We start from the raw sequence: 25,614 nt of genomic DNA on the forward strand, positions 1-25,614 counted from the left end.
ATTGCAAAAGATCAGTGAAATGTTTAAATTCTAACCAGTAAAGATTTAAGGAGAAAAATTAAGTTATTAATTTTTAAAACATTTCATAATTTCTTTATTTTGATTGCCCAAACAAATATTTAAAACATATTACTAAATAAAATAATGTGGAGATATAAAAGAGAAAGATTAAGTTACAATATTACAAAGTTATTTTAATTAGTTTTATTTTAATTGAGTTGATATAAATAAAAGTGATCTACATACGAAGGATAAATTTCAGCTAAAAAGAAACCATTAATATATTATCTATAAAGTTAAAATTTCGGTATTTCCAATTTTTTGAACATTTTTGTTATTTGCAATTCTATTTTTCATTTTGATTTCTAATAAAGTTTTTGCTGTATTCCAGGATTTTTGAATATCTTTTCGTTCAGTCTGAAAAATACAAATACAAAAATAAATTTTTGATTATTATGTTGTAAGCTGAGAACAAATCCATAGAGAACTCTTTTCTATTGGTCTGTGGATTTTCTAGATAAAGACAACTAAGCCCGTGTTTACTATACAGATGAATAGGAAACACTCAGTCTATTCCCTACGTCTTTGGTTGACCTAAATGGACTCACCAAAGAATTGGGACATCCAAGGAGTCCTGTATTGTCGTATTTCTTTTTTATTATCACTGCTTATAAAAGAACAAAAGACAAAATGTTTGTTTATTATCAAAAAAATTCATCAACCAAAAGCTTATATACAAACTGTATAAAAAAACAATCGTTGTTGTGGGCTGTTTCGGATGCTAACTCTATATATACACATGACGAAATTAATAGGGACAAAAAATTCAAAAGTATGGCATCCTTATTCCGAAAATTAACTATGCTTATATAGAAACCACATCGATGACTTTTTTTAAATGAATGCCATTGACGAAGCCATTGGCCAATGTAGAAGAAGCGGGCAGAAAACGTTCGTTCATAAAAAAAATTGTGTTAAATAACAATTAGGTAAAGTGGTTATTTTTGGAGCTTTGGAAAATTTCTAGCTGCAAATTTCGAGAATATTACATACAAAATTATTATCTTTAGCAAAAATATAAATAACCTGAGTTTTTTCCAACATAGACTTTTTTTCAGTTAATTTTTCGATTTCTTCTTGAAGGTCTTTTAATTGACTTTCTAAATGAATTTTCTGCGACCCAGTTATGTTTGTATCTCCAGCAGTCTCCTCAAACATTTGTTGTAAAATTTCTTCTTTACTAGCAATGTCCCGTTGTAGACTTTTCCATTGATCTTCTTTGCGTTGTAATTCAATTTTTAGCGACTCTATTTCACGTTCAGCTCGAACTTGTTGCTGTTTCAAACCTCCAACGTCAGCTTCAAATTTCTGAATGTTATCGTGATTAGTACAAATATGTTTATTTGTAATAATAGTTTAATTCTACTTACTTTTTGCACTTGTAATAAACGTTGATTACCAGCTTTAACCGCTTCTCGTAAAGGTAAAACTTCTTGCATATACGCAGTGAGTTGTGCTTTCGTATTATCCACATTTAGTTTTGTTTGTTTACAGAGATGTATTGCATCTGATAAAGAGTTTGGCGAATTTTTGTTTGTTAACACTGAAATTTTAATTCCCAACTTGCCTTTTTCGAAAACATCTTTTAAATCAGAATGTTTTTGACTTAAAATTTCCATTGTGCGCTGCTTTATTTCATATTCAGATTTGAATCCAGATAATATTTCTTTATAATAGTCCACAAGTTGATTTTTTTCGCGTAATTTACGAATGTAGTCTTTTAACTCGCTACCTCGTTTCACTTCGTGCCCTAATAAAACAATTAATATAATTTGCAAATTGTTAAAATTAAACAATTACATTAAATACATTTTGTTGAAAGGCATAGGTTTTCGAGAAATAACTTACGTTGTTATTGAATGGTTTGTATAATAGATGTGTTTTTGCCTATTTTGATTTTTTTAACAGAGATCTGCAGCTATCTGCATTCTGATTGTCATTGTTTTACATACTAATGGGTTCGCTAGATTACGTATATAAAAGTTTACATCGATCAGAAGAAATATGATTTTTAGTCCCGAAAATATTGGTGGGAATTGTTTGATGAATTTTCAAAAAATGGCAACATGGGATTTGATATATTTCTTTGACCCATTATTGGTTCCAGATTGAAGATCAGCGATCAAAACATTGAATATGGTTACCTATGAGTCATTTTTACAGAAGTTATTGCGCAACGAGCTACTGCACTTTATGAGGTAAAATAATATAGCACGTACTTAAAAGTTACATAGAATGTAAGTTTACGTATTTAAAATTACCCATTTTCCCCGTATGTGTAAATAAAAATTACCAATTATTTTATCAACAGCAGTTCGCTTTTCTTCCATTGATCGTTCTGCAATCTGATATGCAGTTTTGGTTTTATTAAAAATGTTAGTCATTTTAGTTCGATTATCTGTTAATGCTGATAATTCTTTTCGATATGGTGCCAATCGATTTGATAATGGATCAATTTGCTGGCGTTTTTTATCTTCTAAATCTTTCAGCTCAAATTGCAAATCATCAATCTATATACCAGAAAAAAATACAAATAAATAGATTTGTGAGTATTCGTTCAAGATTTTTTTTGAATTTTTACAAATCCATGATCAACAATGTCCAGTATTATGGATACAAATATTGTTCGCATTTTCGCTTTCACTACCTAAATAATTTACTATAATAAAACGGTAAAATTATATTATATAATTCTACATGTTCCATTTTTGGATTGTTGTAAATAATTAAATTTTTTTAATATTGAATACAGTTTAAAAATATCATATTTAATAATAGAAAAAACTTCTTAACAGATGCAAGTGAATAGAGTAAATCATTTTCAGTACCGACACAGGAGAGGAGAGATTAGAAAGTTTACTAATTATTTAATGACCCAGAGCAAGTGTTATTTGAGCAGGATTATATGGAGGGCTCTTTTTTATATCCAGTTTTTAGAGCACATTACATGGCATTGCATTATCAAATACAATCTATCAAAAAAAATTTTTGCAGTTCTTCTTCTTCGGATCATGTCTTTACCTTTTTCTAAAGATAATGATTATCTATTTTCTAGTAAATAGTTAGTAAATACGTACTCTTTCTCGCCAAGTATTCATATCGTCTTCAGTAACATTAACCATTGCTACTACTTGACGTAATCGTTCAATCTTTTTCTTCGAACTTTCATTTTGATTTCTTAATTTATTTAGATTATCTGTATTTTGACCTAATTCATCACGAATTTGATTCAAAGGATTGGTTACATTTAAGCTAGTACTTTGCATAGTATGTAATTTAAGTTGAAGTTCAACATATTCCGAATCTAATTTGTCAATTAAGGTTTGTTGATCTTTCATCTAAAATTAAATCGAGATTTTCATTTTTATTCAAAAGCATTTAAAAAAAATGTAATTTGACATCTACCTGCGTCATCATTTGTTCTTCCTTCTGGTACTGCTGCCAAAGTGTTTCAATTCCATCCAAATTTTCATTAAAATCTGAAATCTTACTAAGCTTTTCCTTGGATTCAGTTACACGTGATTTCAAGAATACTATATTTTTTGTTAATGAATCAATTTTTTCTTCCGTACCCTTCACGGAGTTAAAATCGCCTTTTGTTTTTTGATATTCCTAAAATGATAAAATTAATTTCACAGTAAATGTGTAAAAGCGTGTGAAGTTGCATCACATCACAATTTAATGACCGATGTGTACTTTTAGTAATAAATTAATTCCGTTTCCTTTGAGTAAATCCACGTGTGATCAGGATACATTGCAAGAAATTATCCGAAGTTAAGTTTTCAAGGAAATTTTAATCATCATCACCTGTATATAGAAGTAAGTTGAAAAGCCCAATAATGCCTAAAAACGGACATCGTAGGCTTTGCTACGGATTTAAGAAAAAAGACGATGGTATAAGAAAAATAAGACTAAAACGGTATTACTGTTCCAGGAATGGAGATACAAAACATGCAACGGACTTTACGATCGATGCATAAATATTGACAATACAGGCACCGTCAAATGCCGATTGACGTTCAGAAAGGTATGAAAAAGATAAGAAAAATTAATTAAACTAAATAACTACCCATGAAAGTTTAACGAAAATAATCCAGAACTATAGCATGATGGGGAAAAAAATAGCGAAACAAAAAATTTATTGTGCTATGTTTGAATTTGTAGCCGATAAGAGCTATCTTTTGTTGTGTATCAATTTTTATTTTCAAGTTGTTGATACATACCAAATGAGTTTTCTTAAATGTATCCATTACTTGTAGATAATTTTTATAGATGTTTCGTATTTCTGGATATTCTAAATATTGAGTTGGTACATTTATTCGGATTAAATACCTGAAAATGTGAAAAGAAGTTTGGATCATTTTTAGGTAACTAGAGCTTCTACTAAGTTTCTAAAGTGGGGTAGTTATCTTTACACCCACATACTGTAAAAAACTATTATGATTCAAAGTTAATACCTAAACAATACTTTTCGAATTAATGGAACTTACCCAGCAAGATAAGCCCTCAATTGAACTTTTTCCATATTTTTAAACAACCATATTAAAATTGGATGAATTACTTTTTTATCGCCCTGTAACAATTATAAATTATCACGAACACAATTTTTAATGAATTCATTAAATTAGGAACGACGTTTTCACAAAATCGGCTTATTGTTACCAATAGATATTATCTACAACATTATAACGGAATTTTGGTGTAATGCAGAATCAAGGTAGAGATTAAGCGCACATGGAATTCGATATATGTTGCAAAATTATCGTATAGATTAGTCCAAAAATTGTCCACCGAGATTTGCTACGAAATCCAGGCGACCTTTATACGATATATAAGGCTTAAGTTATAAGGTTTTAGTATAGTAATTTTCTCCGTGGGTGCGCAAAATCATTGCATCACGTTGTTCCGACCAAGACTATGCCCGTCTACAATCATGGAAGTAGGCTAACGAGTTATTCAATAAAGAATATAGTTTGAAGAATACTTGATAAGTGAGAAACTCATTCTAGTAATATTATTTTATTAACTTATGTATTATTATTTAATTGCAATTTTCGTAAAAATTGTTCACTGCCATTTTTGTCACTCATACAAAAGATATTTTTTTGGAAACAATCAAATTACATAATTAATTTGTTATATTTTTATTTTATTTATTTTATTTTATTTTATTTAAGGTCGCTTTTAACGTCTAGGTCATTAGCGACCGCAGAGAATAATTTGTTATAATAGTAAAAAATACTTTATTATCAATAAGGCTATATAAACCATTTTTGAAACTGAATATTAACTGTGTAAATTAAAAAATTTCAGATTCGTTAAAAAATTATTAATATTTTGTATATTTTGCCTACCAACGCTGGATTAATATAAGTCAATACTGCGTATATGAAAGGTATCCGATAAAAAAGGTCCTTTGTTAGTACTCTAGGCAATATTTGTACAAAAAAGATATGTCTATAGAGTATAACTTTAATTATATTATTTATTATTATTTTCTGCCACAATGAACTTTCGGCTTGGTGTGCAGGAAAATGCTTCATAAAATTAGCTTTGGCACATAATGAATTTGTTTCCACAAATTTTGTACAAAGTAACATACCTTTAGTAAGTCTTCCATTTGCGTTTCAGTAATATTTTTATATCCAATATATTTCAAAATTTCCGGTAATTTCTGCATCATTTCATTTTTATCTTGGTCAAAATTTAACTAGGAAGGAAAATAAAAAACTAATATTAAATTGTTAGTTACAAAAAATCAGATCATTTAATGTTTTACTTTGGTTTCAGTTTGTATAATATTTAAACTTTCACATAATAATTGTAACAATTCATCGTTATTCATTTCATTAAAAGATATTAAGTTGTAATTTTTATTTAATAAACGATTTATATCGTTGATTAATGTTTTAATTTCATCATCCATTTCTTCTTTAACTTTATGTTACCTATTAAATACGAGTTTGATAAGAACTGGAATAGAAACAATGTAGATGCTACAACTACAGTAGTTTGGTTTGTAACCATAACAATAAATGAATAAACATTTTGTATACACGAACTTTAGTCATGATTTGAATACACATTCTAGTAGTCATAGCAACAAGCATATAAACAATGACCACGTCCACCTGAACTGATTAACGAATTAACATCGGCATTCCATATAATTATGGATAATTTATTTTTCCCTTAAGATGCGGTTTCTATACTAACCGAGAAATTTTGAGCGATCAGTTCAGCTAAACGTAGTAATTTTGTTATACGCAGAATGAGAACTCTAGGTATTTTGCCACACATTTGTTTATGCCGTTTGCGTATACTAGAGCGTAATTTTTGGCATAAAATAGATTGGCACTTACTAGCAGAAATTTATTCCCAATCAAACTGGGTATGTTCGTCAGGGTTTATATTATTTGAATGGGCTTTTAGATTATAATCTTAGAATAGGGGAAAAACAATCGAATTTTTCTACATCCGAATTTAATGCTATCCGTGTATACCAAATGAATATTTTGAAATAATAAATCAGACAAACCATTGGAATAAGTGCAGAATGATACCTTGTGGCTTAAATGGAGCCATTGTTATTTATTATTTTTAAATATTTTAAGATTTCATACAAGCTGTATATATTCTGAAATAATTTTTTAGCGCACATTACATATTTGGTTCGATTTAAAAACTTCGATTGAATGTACGTTTCTTGTTTTGAGATTAGGGCATGCTAGTTTGTAGAAATTGTCCCGGTGAATAACCATATTAAGCCATAAGGCCCATTGTGACACTGGAAGATGCAGATAAATCTGTTTTCTTGAACAATTAAAAGTTATTCATAAGCAGCAGGAAAGATTTGAAGCCGATTATTTTAAACGTGCAGCAGAAGTGGATGACAATGCATGAAAGTGTGAATAAGAAGAAAAACAAAAAGGAGAGAAAGATGAAGAAAACGCTATTTATGGTTCGGATGGAATTGTGTAATTGATTTTTAAAAAATAAAAAATTTTTAACGTAGGTATACACTATGTTTTTAAAACGGACTAAAAAGTATAAAATAATAAATAGCTATTAGAATAATTGTAAGATGGGGCGCATATAACAGACTCTACATTCTTTATAGTTATGTATTGCATGCGCTCCATGTTTTTCGTCTCTAATCTTACAAGTACTTTAAAAGCTCTTTATTATTTTATACTTTTTAATCCTTTATAAAAACATAATACATAAAAAATTTATTTTTATTTTGTTTTATTTTGTATATTTGTATTGATATAAATTGCGATCTTTGAGGATTGAAATTTTTTTTTTTTTTAACAAGAAGTAAACTTGATGAGAATTATATAAGTAGACGAGAAATGTGTTCTAAAGGAATTCTAACAATTGAAGAATTACCACAATGAACACATGGTAGTGTTGTAACAACAATATCTAAAAACCTATATACAGTAGAATCTCGATAAGTTAAAGTCCAAGGGAAACAAAAAATATTTTAAGTTATAGAGGTTTTTAGTTATCAAGGGTCTATGTTATTGAATGCATCAGAAGGATGGGTTCAATAAAATACTGAAAATAAAATACATATGTAATCATATTTATTCACATTACTTACATTACATAAAAATAAAACAACAACTAAAGGTTTAGTCTACTTATAAAAATCTGTGATTTTCTTTTGTTTTAAAAAATTCACTGTTTATAAATCGATTTGATTTTCAATGACAAATAGAGAGGAGAATACATTATCTTCTATGTTGCTACACTGCTCTATAAATGATCGTACAGTTGTTTTGACACTCTTTCAAAATGACTCATTCACACAATTTTATGTTATAGAGGTTGTGGAAACATTTCTTTTAGTTACTGAGGGCCTAACAGAAATTATTTATTTAAGTTATAGAGGTTGCGTATTTTAAGCTATAGAGGTTTTGGGCTCTGATGGGAAGGGAACGTAGTATTTTTTGAAGTAACTAAGGTTTTTATGTTACCGAGGTTTAACTTATCGAGATTCTACTGTATATATAGCTACAAGGTTTTAAAAGTAGAATAATTTTCCGTATGTAGCTCATCATACGCTGGCAACGCAGATAAAAATAATAAAATAGAAAAGTATTAAAAATTAAAAAGTGTTTTATTATTAAATGTTAAGAGAATAAATAATTATTATATAGAATTCATTTCGCCGCGCCGCATTATAAAGATATATAGTGAATTTTCAGTTTATACTTTACATTTTAATTTTTTATTGATGCTTTTATATGGTTATATATGTGGACGGGTCAGTATGATTTAAAGCAGGCGTGGGCGAGTTATTTTAAGTCAAAGCCACCATTGTTATAAGTTTATTGCATGCCATAAAGTTTATTGTGTGCCTCTTTATGCAAGTCCGCATTGCTCATAGAGGAGGAAGCAAGACATGTACACGACTCCTCTACCTATCTCAGTTACTTTAATAGTAATGAGATAGGAAGAAAAAAAAATGTCTCTCTGTCTTACTCGTATTATTGGTTGACACTGGTTAAGGTATCACTGTCTTACTCGTATGTTAGATACAGAAGTCTGAGTGGCTTCTCTAAGCCACGTTTGCCCATGGATGATTTAAAGTGGTGTGAATACCTTCGCATACACATATATAAACAAATTTTGGCGTCAATAAAATATCGCAATGTAGGTATGACACAATTTCTGGATTACGACATTTCATTTCCCAAATGAATTCACTTAAATTTTGGAATTTTGTAATCATAATAATTGTTCATACGTAAATTATATTTTTTCGTATAATTTCGATTCTTTCTCTTCATCTATCTCACATTTCTTGACTCTCGTAATGTTTTAAGCACATTTCGTCTTACTTCTGGATTTCTTATGCTTACATAGGCATCTTTTTCAGCTTTCTCAATACATCGTCTTAATCTTGGAATATCTTTCGATTTATTAAAGCAATAACCAACGGTTCTATTTTGTATTCGATTAATTTGCTCTGTATCTAGTCTATTACTTCCCCTTCTTGTCCAAGCATTTTCTTCCCTTATTATCTTAGCCATGGTGTCACGAACTCTGTTAGTTGGATCCTGTGGAATTGGGTATTCACCGTTCAGTGATTTTGTAATGGAAATGAATCGATTAATGGTAAGCATGATATTAGCATGGTAAAGTTTCGGCAATGTAGATGCTACGGAAAAAAATATATTAAAATTGAACCTGAAAAAGTAAAATTATTTTTCTTACATGTTATTTTAACGAATGACATTTGAAGACGAAAAATGATGTGAATTTTAATACTGAGAATTTTAAATGTAAAAATGAATTATTTATTATTTATGTCTGATTTTAACATAATTATAGTTTCCATCGCAACAGAATTAATTTAAATATCACTGCGATCGTCAAAAATACTAAACTATCCGATTCGGTTTGTTATAAAATCGATGCATCTTATGTAAAAAAAAAGATTTCAAACTAGTATTATAGATGTTTTAATTTATTAGATATTCTGATATTTTAAAAAAATTTAAACTTTTTTTTCTGTTAAGTCATGACCGTAGCCTCGAAAAAGTATATATAATTTGCGCATATTTGTGTTCGATAAAAGATCTCTTTTCTTGATTCATCTTCTAGGTATCATACAAAATTAACAATTTTACGCCCCGCTTCCTAATTTGATTCCATAATTAGTATTTACATAATAAAATATTTAAAATGCTCAAAGTAATTTTAACCGAGCTAGAGGAAAGCTAATTGATCTTCAATAAAAAGAACTTTGAATTAAAAATCTGTAGAATTTATTTGCGTTTGGAAAAATGATGGACTACAATTACGAGCCCAATGTTTGGTGTTTTTAGGATTTTCTGCTTTGAGCCTAATAAACACAATACGTATTATGCGGGGGTTATACATTTGAATACATTAAGAGTGCTTTTAGTTACTGGTCCATCCAGTATATACATACAGGGTGCGCCATTTTAATCTATTATGGCTAATAACTCCCTTTTTAGTACACCAAGCTTAAACAAAAGTTGCAAAATTTCTGAGGGACATCATGTTCTGACATCAAATTGGGCTTGTTCCCCGCGTTGCTTTAATACCTAGTCAATTTAGACCTTAAAAAGTAAGAAGAATAACAGTTTAAATTAGAAAGATGATCATCATAAGAAAACTTACATTTTTTCGTAAATCGTTATTATTGAATTTATGAATTTATTGAATCGCTTTCTTATTGAATTTAATCGAAAGAAAATCCTATTGTTTTATAAAAAAACTTTCGTTTAGGTATACGTATACTGTTTGTAAGCCATATCGTTAGCCATGTATATTATACGAAGTAAGAAGAGCTCTTACGGACGTTCTTATGTATAAACAAAGAGGGATTGTATATGTTTATACATGAACCCAGCCGGTCAGACTCATCACTTGAAGTTGTACACATACAATACTAATCACACACAGTAACACATAAAAAACACCATACACACAGTACGCATTCCTTCTTTGTTTTATACATAAGATATTTTACGTCCATAAAAACTCTTCTTGCATCATATATTTTATATGGCTAACGAGATAGTTTACAATCGGTATACGTTGGCGAATACAGGTAGAAGTATTTATAAAAATAAAGCTAATTTTAGTGTTAATTATTGATTAATTTAGATGTTTGTGTCATAAATTAAACATTAATTAAAATTAGCTTAGATATTTGGTAAATAATAACATTCGTAATTATGATTCACGATTTAATAATTATATAGGTGATTACGAAAACCTTCTTCATAAAGTGTTGGATAGTGTCAATCCTTATAAATGCAATCGTTTGAAAAACCATCGGAAAACTCAAAAACCTTTTACTAATTAGGTACTTAACATTCTCATTGTGAAAATTAGATGAATTTTTTTTTTGCGACATAATTTAAAATTAGCCGGAATTGATTATTTCTTTCATCTTGGCAAGTGTGAATGCCTTCATATAAGATACTAGCAGTTACCCATCCGTTTCGCTGAGCAATTTCAGCTTTAAGAACAATGACGATCGCGTTATAGCCATAAAGTTCCTTGTTCTTACTTATCCCCTTGTTGGTTTTGGTGCGGTTTAATGCTTATAATTTTGCTGAGCTCATGTTACTCGCTGATAATGTACCTTTTCATTGCTGAAAGTATTTTTTAAATCGGTTCAGTAGCTTTTATGAGTTTATTCATTACAAACAAACAAACTCCCTTACTCGAGGAAGTATTAAGTAAGGACTAAATGTTTTAAAAAAACAGTAGGTGTTTAATTTGATAATGGAAATGATACAAGAATCGAAATATTTAAAAATCATTTAATATAACTTTTAAAGTAAACAATAAGCGGTATGCTAAACAAATGATATAATTTAAAATTTATTAATGATATAACAATCAGCATATTCATTAATAAAATAACTAATCGACATATACGAAATTTATAATTTAAATTTGGAGAAAAATATTAATAGCAATTGAAAATGTATTTTAAAAAATATTCCATAATAATATGGATAATATTGCTAGCAACAATTAAAAGTGTTTTTTTATTTGAAGAACATAGTAAAAATTTCAGTGATTATGACGAAACAGATGGTTTATCTGAAAACGGAAACAATCGGGAAGAAGATGTTCAACACGTACAAGAAGATATGAGTATATTCGATGAACTGTCTGAAACAGTGCGTGTAGATGAAGATGGTACATGTGAACCAAATGAGAATATCAAAAAGCAAACATCCAATTTATATCCATTTGTTGTAATCGAACCAATCGTACAATTACCAGATGAATTTGGCAATATATATAATTCATGGTGCGAAGGTATAATGATATCAGATATTTGGGGTATAGCACCACCAAATTGTTTTGTTAAAGATGAAACTGATTATTATCTAAATTTAAGTGAAATGTCAAATTTTACATCGTTGCGTGATAATTTACGTTATCCAAATCAAAAACAACGTACGCATGCAACACGTACATTTATTGCACAATTACAAGTAATTATACATCATGATATAAAATATAATTTTTTAACGAATACTTATTGTAATTATATTGCACTCTTCAAGCTAATGAATTTTCGCTTTTATTTCGATTTTTTAATACAATTACCTAAAACTAATTATCGTGGGGATTTATATTATAAAATGCATGACGCATACCCAGTGGATATGTCACAACATCCTTCGTTTAAATTGAATTCAAAATCAAAGGAAGACGATGAGTCATTATATCAATCTCAATCAATTGTAGATGAAAGTGAGAAATGTAAAGTGATTGGAGCTCAATTTGAAACGAGTAATGTATTATTCTCCGTTGGAACATTTAGATTAACATCAATTCATTCGTACTGCACATTATTCCCGTTATGTTCAGCAGTAAGTTGCTCGCCCACGTTTAGTTATAATCTTACGTATATGGACTTGAATTTGCCAAGATCTCCAGCTGAAAATGGATGTAGCTTTGATAGTGGTTATCATTTTGGTTCCTTATTGGTGTGTTTCGATGATGATTCCTTAGAATGGTTATTATATGGTGTTTCAACAAATGAAGTGGTGCTTTCATGTAATGGTGCAAATATGTACAATAAAAAAGATCATCTTTTTAATATACCGCATGGGTATCAAGCATTTACACGAATTGATGCTTATATAGATTGGATTAATCAAACAGTACATATGAATGGTGGCTGGAAAGGATTATAAAATAATTTTTATATTAATGTAGAGGCTCTAGTCTTTTAATTGCGATAACTAAATTCTTCCTTTATAATAACTAAATAACTTAATTTTTTTCGAACAGTTCTGATCTGAAGGACACAGGAAAGCAGCGTTTTCCAAACTACCAAAGTTTGTTTCCCAACGTAACCCCCTCTGCAGGGAGTACTATCCCAGATAACCTCCCTGTTAAGAAATTTATCAACAATTTATACATGGTTTCTTTAAAAACGTGAATTATGAGTTTTAAAACACTGTCTTCACTCTTAACCAGTATGCGCCGCCGATACTTTTAATAAAATTAAATATGCCTACTCACAAATCTTTTTGTAAGACCATAGTTTAGATATCACTGGAATAAAATAACGGGTGTTCCAGTTTTAGCATCTAAATTAAAAAAATAAAACAACAAAATTTAGATATCTTCTGAAAGTATCAAATTTTAAAAATCGTGATCTAAGAACTTTTCAGGCAAAACAGCCTTGGCCTAAGAATGTTCACCGCTATATGTAGCAAATTTGACCATCGTGAAATTATTTTTCTTTCATATCAATACGTTCGATTTCGTACCACAAAAATTATAGTCTCTTCATCGTAAACGGGAACAGTTCATAAGACCTAATATAGGACCAAAAATAAGACCTGACACCTGACCTTAACTTCGCTATTGATGCTATGTAATGTAAACTTTTAAATCAATTTGGAGTTTTGTTATCTAACATACAGCAATTATTCTTAACAAATCAAAAGAGATAGAAAGGTGTTTCAACACAGTTTTGTGTTTGTTTACACATAAACTTTTGACGTTGAAACTAGCTAAGCTTATAGTGAGGTATGTGATTTAAAGTTTGCAACCGTACAAAGCTCAAATTGGATAACCAAATATTTTTCCATAATTGTTTTGAATATGAGTACTTGTATAAAAATTGTATTGAAGTTCCAGCTTGTAAAGAAATGTATAAGAAGATATATTTATTCCCCATCATTCATTGTAACATAGAAATGAATGAAGATTTGTCTTACCTTTGAAGAAAGTTCTTATAAATGAAAATGTAACTTAATGATTTTCTCATTAAAATTTTTTTTTGCTGTTTTGTCAAAATAAGTTATTAAATAATTAAGTTAATGTATATGTATAATACAATACCCAATAAAAATTTTAAAATGTAATTACCTGTATCTATGTGTTAATAAAGAGGAAGTTTCCATTTTTTTTTAATTAACGATTAATTATAGTATTAAAAAATAGGGATGTTACGGACATAAAATTTCGAATTTGAGTATGTATACGGATATATGAATAATATTATACCGATTTTGGTTACGGATATAAAATTATATCGGATATCCGATATTTTCGGCTATAGTTACGGGGCTCCATGACATCTCTATTGTATATAATACATGCACTTATGCAGCACACTCATAAGTGCATGCACGCCGGTTGTACGTTTGTCCGAAAGTCAGTTTCGAGACTTGATTTTTCGGACTTGATCAAGTCTCTCGCACGAAAAATTTTATTTGTACTCATTATTATCCTTTTGTTTTTAACTTTTTAATCGCTGCTATCCGAAATTATCCGAATCTTTTTCGAATCCGAAACAGTTTCGTATTTATTTCTAGTATCCGATGGTTTTGGTTCCGGTTACATTTTCCTGGGCAACATATCTCATTTTTAAATGGGGTATCATGCTTTTTTATTTGATACCCCACTTTGGTATATTTGAAAATATTCGATTGTTCATCCCCACTTCCTCGCTACACCTTCCCACTCCCCGAAGGCTAAAAACAGATAAAAACAAACCTTGAAGCTGGTTGTATATCGTGTCAAAATTTGAGCATAATCGATGTACAACTTTTTACATTTTTTAAGCACATCCCTTTCAACCCATATTTCAACCCCTTACAGCCCTTTTTTCGCATTTAAGAGTAGCCTGTGTGTTAATTCAGGTTATAAACTATTTGTATTCCAAATTTCATTCAAATCCGTATTACAAAAATGTAACCCCGTCGCAAGGAGATATGGGGGGGAGGTTCAAGTAGGTATGAACAATCGAATATTTTCCAATATACCTCTGATACCAAATAAAAGGGCACGATGTGTGTATTAAAAAACTGTAAATTACATTAAAATTAATTCAGCCGTCTAAAAGTTGTTTAAACTTTTTTATCGGAGTTTATACAAATTTTTTATAAAATTTATTAGATATTTCTCATTTATTTCTAAGCAACCATAATGCCCTATAGCGAAGAGTGGCAGGGTACAGCTAGGGCTTTTGCCCTACCTGTACGTAAATCGATCAAATTGTGAACAAAAGGAGGATAAGTGACGGCATACGAAGTGAAGGTTATAACACAATAATATTTGTATTTAAAATTGAAGCTGCCTAGCCCAGCGGGTAGCTAGTTTTAATATACACTGCGAAGACTACCTACATATTCTTTAAATTATAATTACATTGAAATTTAATTATTTTTTTCTCTATTTCTACATAAATATTCTTACACTTTTTCTACCCAAATATTAAACTTTTGTTTAATGTAAGTGTTCATCTAATAAAGCAGATAATGTATAGAACGTAAACAACAAGTTTCTATGGCGTAGATCGTCTTAAATTTTCCATAGAAAAATGTATGGAAATTAATCAAATACACGAAATTCGTGGACTTACTCCATTATGGCTTGCTTATTTTTAATAATCATTAGTTTTTATTTAAAAAGATTGGAATGGATATTGAAGATGACAATTTTTTGGTTCATAACGGTACAAAACGGATATCTTTACTTCTAATAAAGTGCTATGCAATATAACTTTTGTAATTCGTGTGATTTAATGCCAAATACTATCCACCGTTCGTGATTTATGGCGAGTATTATATTTTAAAGGAGTGACTAACTCATTAGTTATTAGTGAAATATATTCATTGAACCTACCCTGGTTAAACCTTCTTTAATCTTTGTATCGAATTACCAAACATTCTGTATATAAAAGCGTGTTTTTTCTTTCTTTTTTTCGTCGAATTTTAGATAAAGTGCTTTATTTTGGAAAGAAAATAGTCAATGTATGAGCCTCTTAACTTCCTACCCATATAAAAGAGGTTATGGAAAAAAATTTTACTTAAAAAATAGTTTCTTTACTCTAAGTTTGCTTGTGTCATGTTGAAGTGATCTATCCTAGATTCCGCAATAACACTTAGTACTTACGGATGGACAAAAAGCACAATCCTTTATTCGCAGTCGGGTAAACGGCCTTGACTTTGAGAAAGAAATACATATTTTTTTCTCATTTATTATCAATGTGTACCATTATTATATAATTTTAAATCAACAAAATATTAATTATAAATAATAATGTGTTGAAGTTATTAACAATAAGCAAATAAACAAAATTAAAAAAAAAACACTCATACGATTTTAATTAAAAACTAATACAATATAATTAATTGCTAGAAAACTTAATTACATTTGAACGGAAAAAATAAAATAATTGCTGCTATCATTATTTGTTATTACAGGAAAACATACACTATTTTTTTGTTTCTGTTGTTGTCGTTTTTTTTTTAAACAAATAACTTCAATGTTATTTATTAGTTAGTTTTGTTCTTCATAAAGCAAAACTTGTATGTCCTTGAAAAGAACACTTGTATGTCCTTGAACGAAGTAAAGGCGGTGTAATATTACGATATACCCATTTTGAGCATACCTGAATCCATTTTGATCCGTTTCGGCGTGACGTCAGTACGTGATTAGTATGTAGGTACATGGGTTCACCGCCTTTTATAAGTATCTGACACTGATACAAAACCAATAGTCTTATGAAACTGTTTGTTCATAAGCAAGTGAAATATCTATCATTTCTTTTGCCTACCATTTGGAAGATTGATTCATAAAGATGAGTTTGGAATTACAGAAGATTGGCTAGTTAAGTTGCGTAACCTTTCTTGTCCCATAAAATTTTTTAAATACATTTTTATTAATTTCAATTTTAAAACGACAAATTTTCTAGATTTGATTTATGATTTCGATTAACTGCTTAACAGGATATTTATATAAGTATTAAAATATTTAATATATTTTCACGTATTACTTCATAGAAGATTAATAAGGCAGAATTTGTACAAAGTCAAGATCACGGTGGAGATCGTTGAACTCTCGAAATCTAAATATTTATAATTATACATGTTATAATAAATTATAACTACCTGTTTATAATATGCTAATGATGAATTAGAGAATTGATCAAAACATTTAAAAACGCATCTTAACGTTTAAAAAATAATATAAAAACCAACCAAACAAAAAAAGCAAAACCAATAAGGAAGAATAATATTAGAAAAAACAAGAACCAAAATAAACAATTCAAAGAAATTGTTAAACATACAACTCGTTTATTATTTATTATATTATAATTAACTTTCTGGTTAGAAGATATTGTTTTCACCTCGAAAACTCAAATCAAAGTTGGGTTTTAATATTATTTATGCATTATGGGCACATCAGAACGTAGACATATTATGCTCTACAACATACTACACGACTATAAAATTTCCAAAATATGTACGTCTATGCCTTCAGTTGCGCTTTATTCCTAAATATATTAATTATTCGCGTTTTATTCCTGAATATATACTTGCCTGTGACATAATAAATTTAAGAGCATACCATAAAAGTATTGAAATATCGTTTGTATATGTATACAACATGTGATGAGGTAGGAGGCATGGTAAAATTAGACAAGGTATGCTCTTGCGCAGGTAGAGGTAGGGTGGGAATATTTTCTCACTCTCGGTAATCTCTCTCGCACGGTACCCACTCACCGCCATATTGATTAGTTGTTTACGTTCGAGCTGTCAATTTAGTCAATGTTTTGTTTACATATTTGCAATGTCGAGTTGTCTCATAAAAAATTGCAAACATGAGGCGGAAAAAAATATTCAATCATTAATTAATTATGAATTCATTGTAAGGAACGATTTTTTCATTACTAAAATCAAGGATTGTTCACGCACACGTATCCATGTTTTTTACAGCTTTTGAATCAGGAAACGGGACCAAGTTAAGTTGGCGTCGATTGGGTACGTGCGCAAACTGAACCAAAACTTGTCCTCCATTGAACATTCTACTATGGTATGAGGTATGGTTTGGTAAAGCATGTAGTGGTGCGTGATTATAGACTACAAGCCCATGCTGAAATCTTTCGAGTGAAATGATCCACCAGAAATCATGTTGAAAAAGATACTCATATATGTAAAATTAAGTTTAAGTACTACCGAGGTCCTACTTGTTTTTTTCTGTACGGCATATATGTAATTCGCTTCGAATGCTTATGCAGAGTTAGTATCCAGCAACGCCGTATATATTTGGTGGTGCAGGAGTGAGACACCAAGGAGTGTGACATTCACATTCCCACCTGTATCTCACCTAAACCGTGCATAACTGACGCCATGGTGCTTAAACTTACTTTTACATATTGGGGCATCTTTTTTAACATGATGGGTCAATTCACCCGAAAAATTTCAGGAGTGGCTTGTGGTCTATTAGCTATAATATAAAGTGCTATTTTCATGGCATTTTAAAATTGAGTATTTTGGTTGCTTTTTTTTAAAGAAATTCATAAAATAATTAAAAATGCAAAAAAATAATTAAAAGTGCAAAAAAACCGATTATTTAAATGAATAAATAGCTTCAAAAGTAGGCATATTTTGGTTTTATGGGAAACGGGAGATGGTTGATATTTTTTCATAGATTTCTCCAAAACAAGTCAGTGGAAATTAAAACAAACTGTTTAAATGAGTTTAAACTTTAATAAATAATTGAAAACAAAATAAACTCGTTGTGCCCGACTAATTAAGAATGTATGAACACGGTAGTGAGGACACAAATTAAAAAAATATATATTTTCAATTTCGATGGTGAATGACTTTTGTTATATTAACACATTATACCACTTAACATATGAGAGTGAGACTGTACACTTCAATGAAAACGCACATTACGTATTTTCATTTAAAACAATAGAAAGGAACGAAAAAATTGCACAAAAGCCGGGATAATATATTAGTAAATAAAAATTTTCTGAATCAGAAACTTATTGAACCGGCCGGCCCCTAAAAGTCAAATCCAATACAGCTTATTTATCTATTATATTTTTTGTGTGTTCATAATCATGTGTGATGGTGGTTAACAATTATTAATTAGATGTTCAAGGATGGGAGAAAATCAATTTTATGGGACATAAGTATATAAATATCGTGAAAACAATCAGTTGGCGAATAATTTGAACTTAATTTAAGTGTAACAATCATATTTGCAAAATGTTTATGACGCCGGTATTAACAATATTTTTAATTTCGATTGGTTTTACAATCGCTTACGATTTTAGTGACAATGCATTTAGTAAGTAAAATAATTTTAATATCTCACTGTTGTTTTTTTTTTTTTAAATTTTAATTTAAAAAATATATATTTTCAATTTTGATGATAAATTATATTATAACTTGACGATATAAGACGAAAAGTAAGAATAAAATTTTTCGATATCTGGCGTAATTTTCAAAATATCGAAAATTGAAAATTTTGTTTAATTATTCAGCTTTCGATATTTCGATATTTTTCGTCTACATTCATGAAGTTATAACAAAATTCAGCATCAAAGTTGAAAATAAGATAAAAATAATTTCAACCCAAAATCTACCCTTCTCTTACATCCCTTATATGGACGGAGACACTTGGCTTTTTTCTTATCAATGCCATTGCTTATATCATTCCTTTTTATTAATAAGTTTTTTTTTTAAATTTGTTTTCATTCATTCCAAGTGAAAATTGTCAAAAACTTTCGAAATATGTCGTTTTTTGAGATTCCTTCATAATAGTCAATGTATATTATATCGATTTTCAAGGACTTTTTTCTTAAAAATTTGCATGGATACCTATGCTGAAATTTTAACCACATATTTTTTGAGTAAAAGTTTGCCTATAAAAAATTTTGAGTCTTCAAATCAAACATTGTTGTTATGCTCATACATTCTTAAAACTTTATATCCAATGATTAATTATTTCTATATTAAATGAGTATATAACAAAAATAATGATAGAAATAAATTTAATAATTATGATATTTATCTATCAAGGCTATCCCTTGAAATATGAATGCCATTTAAAAGGTATTTTGGTATATGTGTAGGGAACCTTTCTTTTCTTACAGGGTAGGAGCTCCATTTCATTGCTATCACTGATATGGTGGTTGCTATCCACTTGAAGATCATAATAAAATTTAATTTTAAGGAGAAGCACGAAATTGATTTAGTTAAATTAATTATGTTATCGAAGTATTTATCATAGGTTTGAGAAGATAAATTCTTGATTAGAAATTGATCACCTGATTATGTTTTCTGTACTATTATAATATTTATAAAGATATTTACGGTTTTAATGTTCTAAAATATAATATTTGAAATATCTTGGTTTGTGCATTGATTTAATACGATTTGGCCTTTTTTTCGGTAGCCGGTATTAGAATACGGCCGAATCACAATGTGGCTGAAATTTTGGCGAAGGTATATAAAATTGTTGCTCAGTTAATTAAATTATTTTGTATTAAGTAAGCAAATAACTCTGTTTTCTTAGTTTGTATAAAAACCATTCCATAATAATTGAGCTGTAAAATTAAAAATCTGTTTGTTTATTTTTTATAAAACTACCCTAGAATAATTGACCTGCAAAATTAAAAATTTCACGAATAACTTGCGAATGAAAAACGGCTACTTCTCGAAATACTAAAGTTTGAAAGTTCGCAAACTAAGTATATATAGTTAGTATAAGTTAATCGTATAGTGTTTAATACTAATTTTAAAATCTTTTCAGATAACTTTTTATACGAGCAAATCACTTTTGCAACGGAAGATAAACAATCCTTACAACCTTTTACTACAAGAAGTCGTCGAGGAATTGACCATCATATGGAAAAATGTAGTTTTCATTCAAAAATAAATTGTTGTGGAGAAGCTGATGTAGAATTGCCGGATGATCACAAAGCTATAAAAGAAAAATGTTTTGCTGAACATTTTCCAAAATCAGAAGATCATAAACATGATCCATTTTCATGTGAAAACATAAAAGCAATGAAAAACAAAGTAGCTGTAAGTGTTTTGTAAAAAAATTATGTATTTCTACTTTTATTTAAACAGAATTACCTAAGAAGAATCCTCCTCTTTAATTACCTAAGAAGATACCTCGGATCCAAAATTTATATGGTCAAAGAGCCGGTATAAGGTCGACTTCACCCATCTGATAAGATATATTTATAATAAAATTTTATTGATTGATAAACATGCCTATGATAGCTTGCCTATCGAAAAGTGTTCATGGATATTTGAATTATTATTTTGGCAGGCAAGCCTTTACCATTATTTTTGTAAATAAATTATCATGATTCTGATACCACATACGATCTGTTAACCAATCGTAATTGGTATCAGAAGAAATATACCTGCAAAAAACCGTGATGAGAAAAAATTGACTGAAATTTATAGTTTTATTAAAAATAGCCATGAATACTTTTCGATCAAAAGCTATCATAGACGTGTATATCAGTCAATAAAATTTTATAAAAAAATATGTCTCATCTGGTTATATCAGTTGTTTGGTGGTCGACCTTAAATCGTCTCCTGTGCTATTAACTTGATGAAAAAAATTCCCAGTCCCATGGTTTATCCAGCGGTCGAGCACTAGCTCAACTTTAGTAGCGAGAACAATAATTGTCACATATAATTCATAAAAAAATTATACATATGACAAACATACCTAAAAAAATAATTTCATATATGTTTGATTTGTTAGCGAATGATAATGTTATTGTTTAGTAATTGTTAATTTTTTTATTATAGTGTGCTATGAATTGCATTGCCGAATCACATAAGTTGGTAAGTTAACCAAAAAATACTAAAGCTGAATCTTAAATTCTAAAAGGTAGTGAACCATCCGACAAATTCGTTTGTAACAAAACTAGAAAATTTTTTTATGATATTTTATTATCGGCCAATTTAGATAGTACCGTTCTCTCCGGTAACTTGCGGTTGCTTCATCAACCCTTGCATATGTTGTAATTTACATATGTTTAATTGTAAAAACAAATTGCCAACCCATTTTTAAGGTTGCAAGTATGTGCCAGACCATAGCAAAGATGTCATACCTCTATGACAACTTTGCTATGGTCTGGCACATACTTACAACCTTCAAAATGGGTTACAGGTAGTAATCCTGCTCTCTAAGGTTGGTATTTTGACTGAATCAGAATGTTTTGGCGATTACATGTACTTTTTAAACTATTGAGAGAATATTCCCTCAAAATATCAGCCTTGTGGGAGCAAGATTACCAATTATGTGACATTTTTGATATGGTCTGGTACACACTTTCAACCGTCAAAATGGGTTGCCAATTTATTTTTACAACCCATTTTGACGGTTTTGTTACATTTTCAAAAATTTAAGGACTGATGACGCAACCGAAAAATGCCTGCCAGAATGGTACTTTCTAAATTGACCGATAATAAAACAGCATTTAATTTTCTAGCTTTGTGACAAAAGGGTTGGTCGGATGATTCACTAGTACTGGTAGACTATTATTATAAACATTAAAATTTTTCTAATAGATTGAAAACGGTGAACTAAAACCAGATACGCTGAAATCCATGATGGAATCCGTAGTAAAAGACGATTGGCAAAAATCAATGATTGCACCCGTAGTTGATAAATGTATACCAATAGCAAACGATTTTGCTGCAGAACATCCTGCAGAAGATGGTGGTTGTTCCGTACACGCAATAAAATTGTTCCATTGCTTGTGGCGTACATGGCAATTAGAATGTCCAGCTGATAAATTACAATCGACCCCATTGTGTACAAAATTAATAAAAATAATTAAAGAAAATACCCATTGATTTTTATGACGAATTATTTTCGATAATTATATTGTAAATTTAAAAATATTCATGAATAATAGCCATTTATAATTTAAGATAGTTTTTTATTTTACGCATTACATTTTTAATTTAGTTTTTTTCCTTTAAAAATATATTATTCCTGCCTGCCCGCTTTTATTCACAAACAGATAATTCCCAATCCTACAATTTTTTAGATATTTTCAACAAATTTATTTATCCTTTTTATACATTTCATTCCTGATTTAGACTTTCTCGTTTAAGACCATCAAAAGATCAAAAATCTCTGTTGACAAATTGAAAATTGCTTCGGTTACCTCGCATGATTTTTAAGGGTTTGCCACCATATATTGTTTCTGGTGCTTCTTAATAATATATCGAAAACTGCTGGATGTAGTCAAACATATAGACTAAAAATGAGAGATCTAAACTTAGAGGTCAAAAAACTAAAATATAAAAAACATTTAATTATTCATTTTAATATTTAATGGCTTATTTTTATTTGAGAACCAGTTATTTTTTTTACACAAGCACGATTAATATATATCAATAATTTAATTATTACGTTTCTTTAAAGTCAAAACCACCATTTTCAATAATAACACCAATAATCCATTCAAGATATGCATCGATTCTAGTAAATGCTTGAAAATTGAATGTTTCATCTAGTGAGCATGATGGTTTTGATTCCATTGTACCCATACCAACATATGTCCATTTGCCATCACTTTCTTGGCACATTAAAGATGCACCCCATTGATATCGTGGATCAAAATTACAATTTTGCTCATATCGTGATTTTGGTAAATTTAATCTTATGTACGTTACATTGAAATTGTAATTTTTACATTTTAATGGAGCACATTCACCTTTTCTCTCATGGCAATAATCACTTGTATCAGTTAGATATGAAATTGGCACAGCTTTTATGGTTATATTTTTACCTAAAAATATATATATTTTGTAAAAAGTACTTTGAAAGAACTTTTAATGTTAATATGAGAACTGAAAATTATCTTAGCAACCTTACTAGACGTTTTATTTGACTTGCCAAAAGTAAATAATTGAAAAATAAGTTAGTAGAAACGGTCAAGCGTGTCTCGGGCTCGCACATACGGGTTCCATACCATAGTAGAAGATATAACACTGAACATTTTAAACACTTTTTAAAGAAACAAGAAATAAAACAAGTGAAAACAAACAATTGACTGAGTTAATTGTTGACATACCATGCATAAATATTGTTGATTACTATATCACATTGCACATATACAATTTATATAATACATACTATACAATTTGCACCTGATTTGCGCCCTCACGGGTAAATAGTGATGTTTACGAAAAAATGTTTCAAACAAAAGTTATTTATTTTTTGATAAGGAACATATTTTACATTTAAACTTTTCTTCTATCTATAACGGTTTACAAGATCCATACGGCCAAGACCCAATTGACCTATGTTGCTTATTTACGAACTCGACCTCACTTTTTACGTCCTTAGTACGCTGTAATTTCAGCTTGATATCTTTTTTCGTTTTTGAGTTATCGTGCCCACAGACGGACGGACGGACGGACGGACAGCCAGAAATGGACTAATTAGGTAATTTTATGAACACCTATACCAAAATTTTGTTCGTAGCTTCCATATTTTTAAGCGTTACAAACTTGGGACTAAACTTAGTATACCTTGCATATTACATATATGCATGGTATAATTACAAACTTGGGACTAAACTTAGTATACCTTGCATATTACATATATGCATGGTATAATTACAAACTTGGGACTAAACTTAGTATACCTTGCATATTACATATATGCATGGTATAAAAAGTAATCATTATTATAAATATATATGTTCACTTATGCAGCACACACTACAAGTATGCATTATAAGTAAGCCACCATTTTTAATTATTGTAATATATACATAATGATAGTTTTTTTTATTTTGCATGGCGGCTATTTGGGATTTCTCTAGTTTTATTACTTGGAGTCTAACTGTTGTGGTTTATGAGATACAACCCGTTGACAGACGAACGAACAGGGGAGGCTTAGTAATTGGATTCCGTTGGTTACCCTCCGATTATGAAATTCTAGATATGTCTTCAATAAAGACAAATGTTTGTATTGAGAATATTTTTTCTCTCTTAACAATGTTTTTAAGTTCGACTTCTGCGTCATCTCATCAGTCTTCGAAGAAATGCTTCTAATAATACTTCCATTTCTTACTAACTGTAAACCTATGCTTTGTGAGTTTTGAACGACTCTGATGGTCTTGGAAAAATTCTAATCGCCAGTTTAAATAAATATATCATATAACTGCTTATAAAGAATGCTCACAAATAATAGGTCCAACTTAGAGAACGCATTCCTTGAGTATTTTTGAAGCTTTTAAATTAATTAAAAAGTAATTACATTCAAGAAGAAACTGCATTACCTAGAAACCCTGTATAATCCGCAACTAAGGGCTTCAGGAATGTAGCGATAAAGATAAGAAAAATTATAAATTTTACAAATTACACTTATTTAAATCAATATTCGTATTGTTGAAGTGGCCATGTTACTGGCTCTTTAAAAAATGTTCATAAGTGATAGATAAAAAGTGTTCACTTGATAAACTCTGATAGACAAAAAGTGTGCACTTGATAGAAACTGAGATTAATGATTGACCCCTATTTCAAGCTTCAACCTTGAGCAGTGTGGATTCATGCTTTAATTGACGGTTGAGAGCTTAAGTTTGTAGAATTGTATTTTTAATAATAGTGGACATTGCAAAACAAAAATTAGTTTTTTAATTATTTACAAAAATCATGCTCTTAAATTCAAAATTCTAAACCTAGTTAATCTCTACGCTTGATCCCGTAGGCTTAAGCGTCAGTCTATATA

The 25,614-nt window shown here is 29.5% G+C and overlaps 3 protein-coding genes across 3 annotated transcripts; 1 reads left to right on the top strand and 2 right to left on the bottom strand.

Moving 5' to 3' along the window:
• Nucleotides 1-238: 238 nt before the first annotated feature.
• On the bottom strand, nt 239-4,585 carry LOC123305327 (intraflagellar transport protein 81 homolog). The gene is made up of 9 exons (XM_044887016.1): nt 4,551-4,585; nt 4,284-4,392; nt 3,466-3,672; nt 3,138-3,398; nt 2,354-2,570; nt 1,431-1,810; nt 1,087-1,368; nt 382-417; nt 239-262 (listed from the first exon to the last, which is right to left on the bottom strand). Exons 1-9 carry the CDS (start codon nt 4,583-4,585, stop codon nt 239-241), a joined length of 1,551 nt encoding a protein of 516 aa, XP_044742951.1.
• A 3,616-nt stretch (nt 4,586-8,201) lies between these two features.
• LOC123305788 lies at nt 8,202-9,359 on the bottom strand. The gene is made up of 2 exons (XM_044887615.1): nt 9,289-9,359; nt 8,202-9,232 (listed from the first exon to the last, which is right to left on the bottom strand). The coding sequence occupies exons 1-2, from the start codon at nt 9,308-9,310 to the stop codon at nt 8,862-8,864; spliced, it is 393 nt and encodes a 130-aa protein (XP_044743550.1). The 5' UTR covers nt 9,311-9,359; the 3' UTR covers nt 8,202-8,861.
• Nucleotides 9,360-19,037: 9,678 nt separating this feature from the next.
• On the top strand, nt 19,038-22,788 carry LOC123302313. Its single transcript, XM_044885191.1, has 4 exons — nt 19,038-19,179; nt 20,647-20,921; nt 21,669-21,704; nt 22,434-22,788. The coding sequence occupies exons 1-4, from the start codon at nt 19,098-19,100 to the stop codon at nt 22,719-22,721; spliced, it is 681 nt and encodes a 226-aa protein (XP_044741126.1). The 5' UTR covers nt 19,038-19,097; the 3' UTR covers nt 22,722-22,788.
• Nucleotides 22,789-25,614: the final 2,826 nt, after the last annotated feature.

Source organism: Chrysoperla carnea, chromosome 1 (assembly GCF_905475395.1).
Source record: "Chrysoperla carnea chromosome 1, inChrCarn1.1, whole genome shotgun sequence".
NCBI lineage: Eukaryota > Metazoa > Arthropoda > Insecta > Neuroptera > Chrysopidae > Chrysoperla > Chrysoperla carnea.

Coding starts and splice junctions, on each gene's coding strand:
- LOC123305327 (XM_044887016.1), bottom strand. CDS start 4,585: ATGGAAAAAGTTCAATTGAGGGCTTATCTTGCTGG. Junction 3,673..4,283: donor CATTTAAGAAAACTCATTTG/GTATGTATCAAC, acceptor TTATCATTTTAG/GAATATCAAAAAACAAAAGG. Junction 1,369..1,430: donor GTTTATTACAAGTGCAAAAA/GTAAGTAGAATT, acceptor GATAACATTCAG/AAATTTGAAGCTGACGTTGG.
- LOC123305788 (XM_044887615.1), bottom strand. CDS start 9,310: ATGTCATTCGTTAAAATAACAT. Junction 9,233..9,288: donor GTCATTCGTTAAAATAACAT/GTAAGAAAAATA, acceptor TTTTTTCCGTAG/CATCTACATTGCCGAAACTT.
- LOC123302313 (XM_044885191.1), top strand. CDS start 19,098: ATGTTTATGACGCCGGTATTAACAATATTTTTAATTTCGATTGGTTTT. Junction 20,922..21,668: donor CAATGAAAAACAAAGTAGCT/GTAAGTGTTTTG, acceptor TTTTTATTATAG/TGTGCTATGAATTGCATTGC. Junction 21,705..22,433: donor TTGCCGAATCACATAAGTTG/GTAAGTTAACCA, acceptor TTTTTCTAATAG/ATTGAAAACGGTGAACTAAA.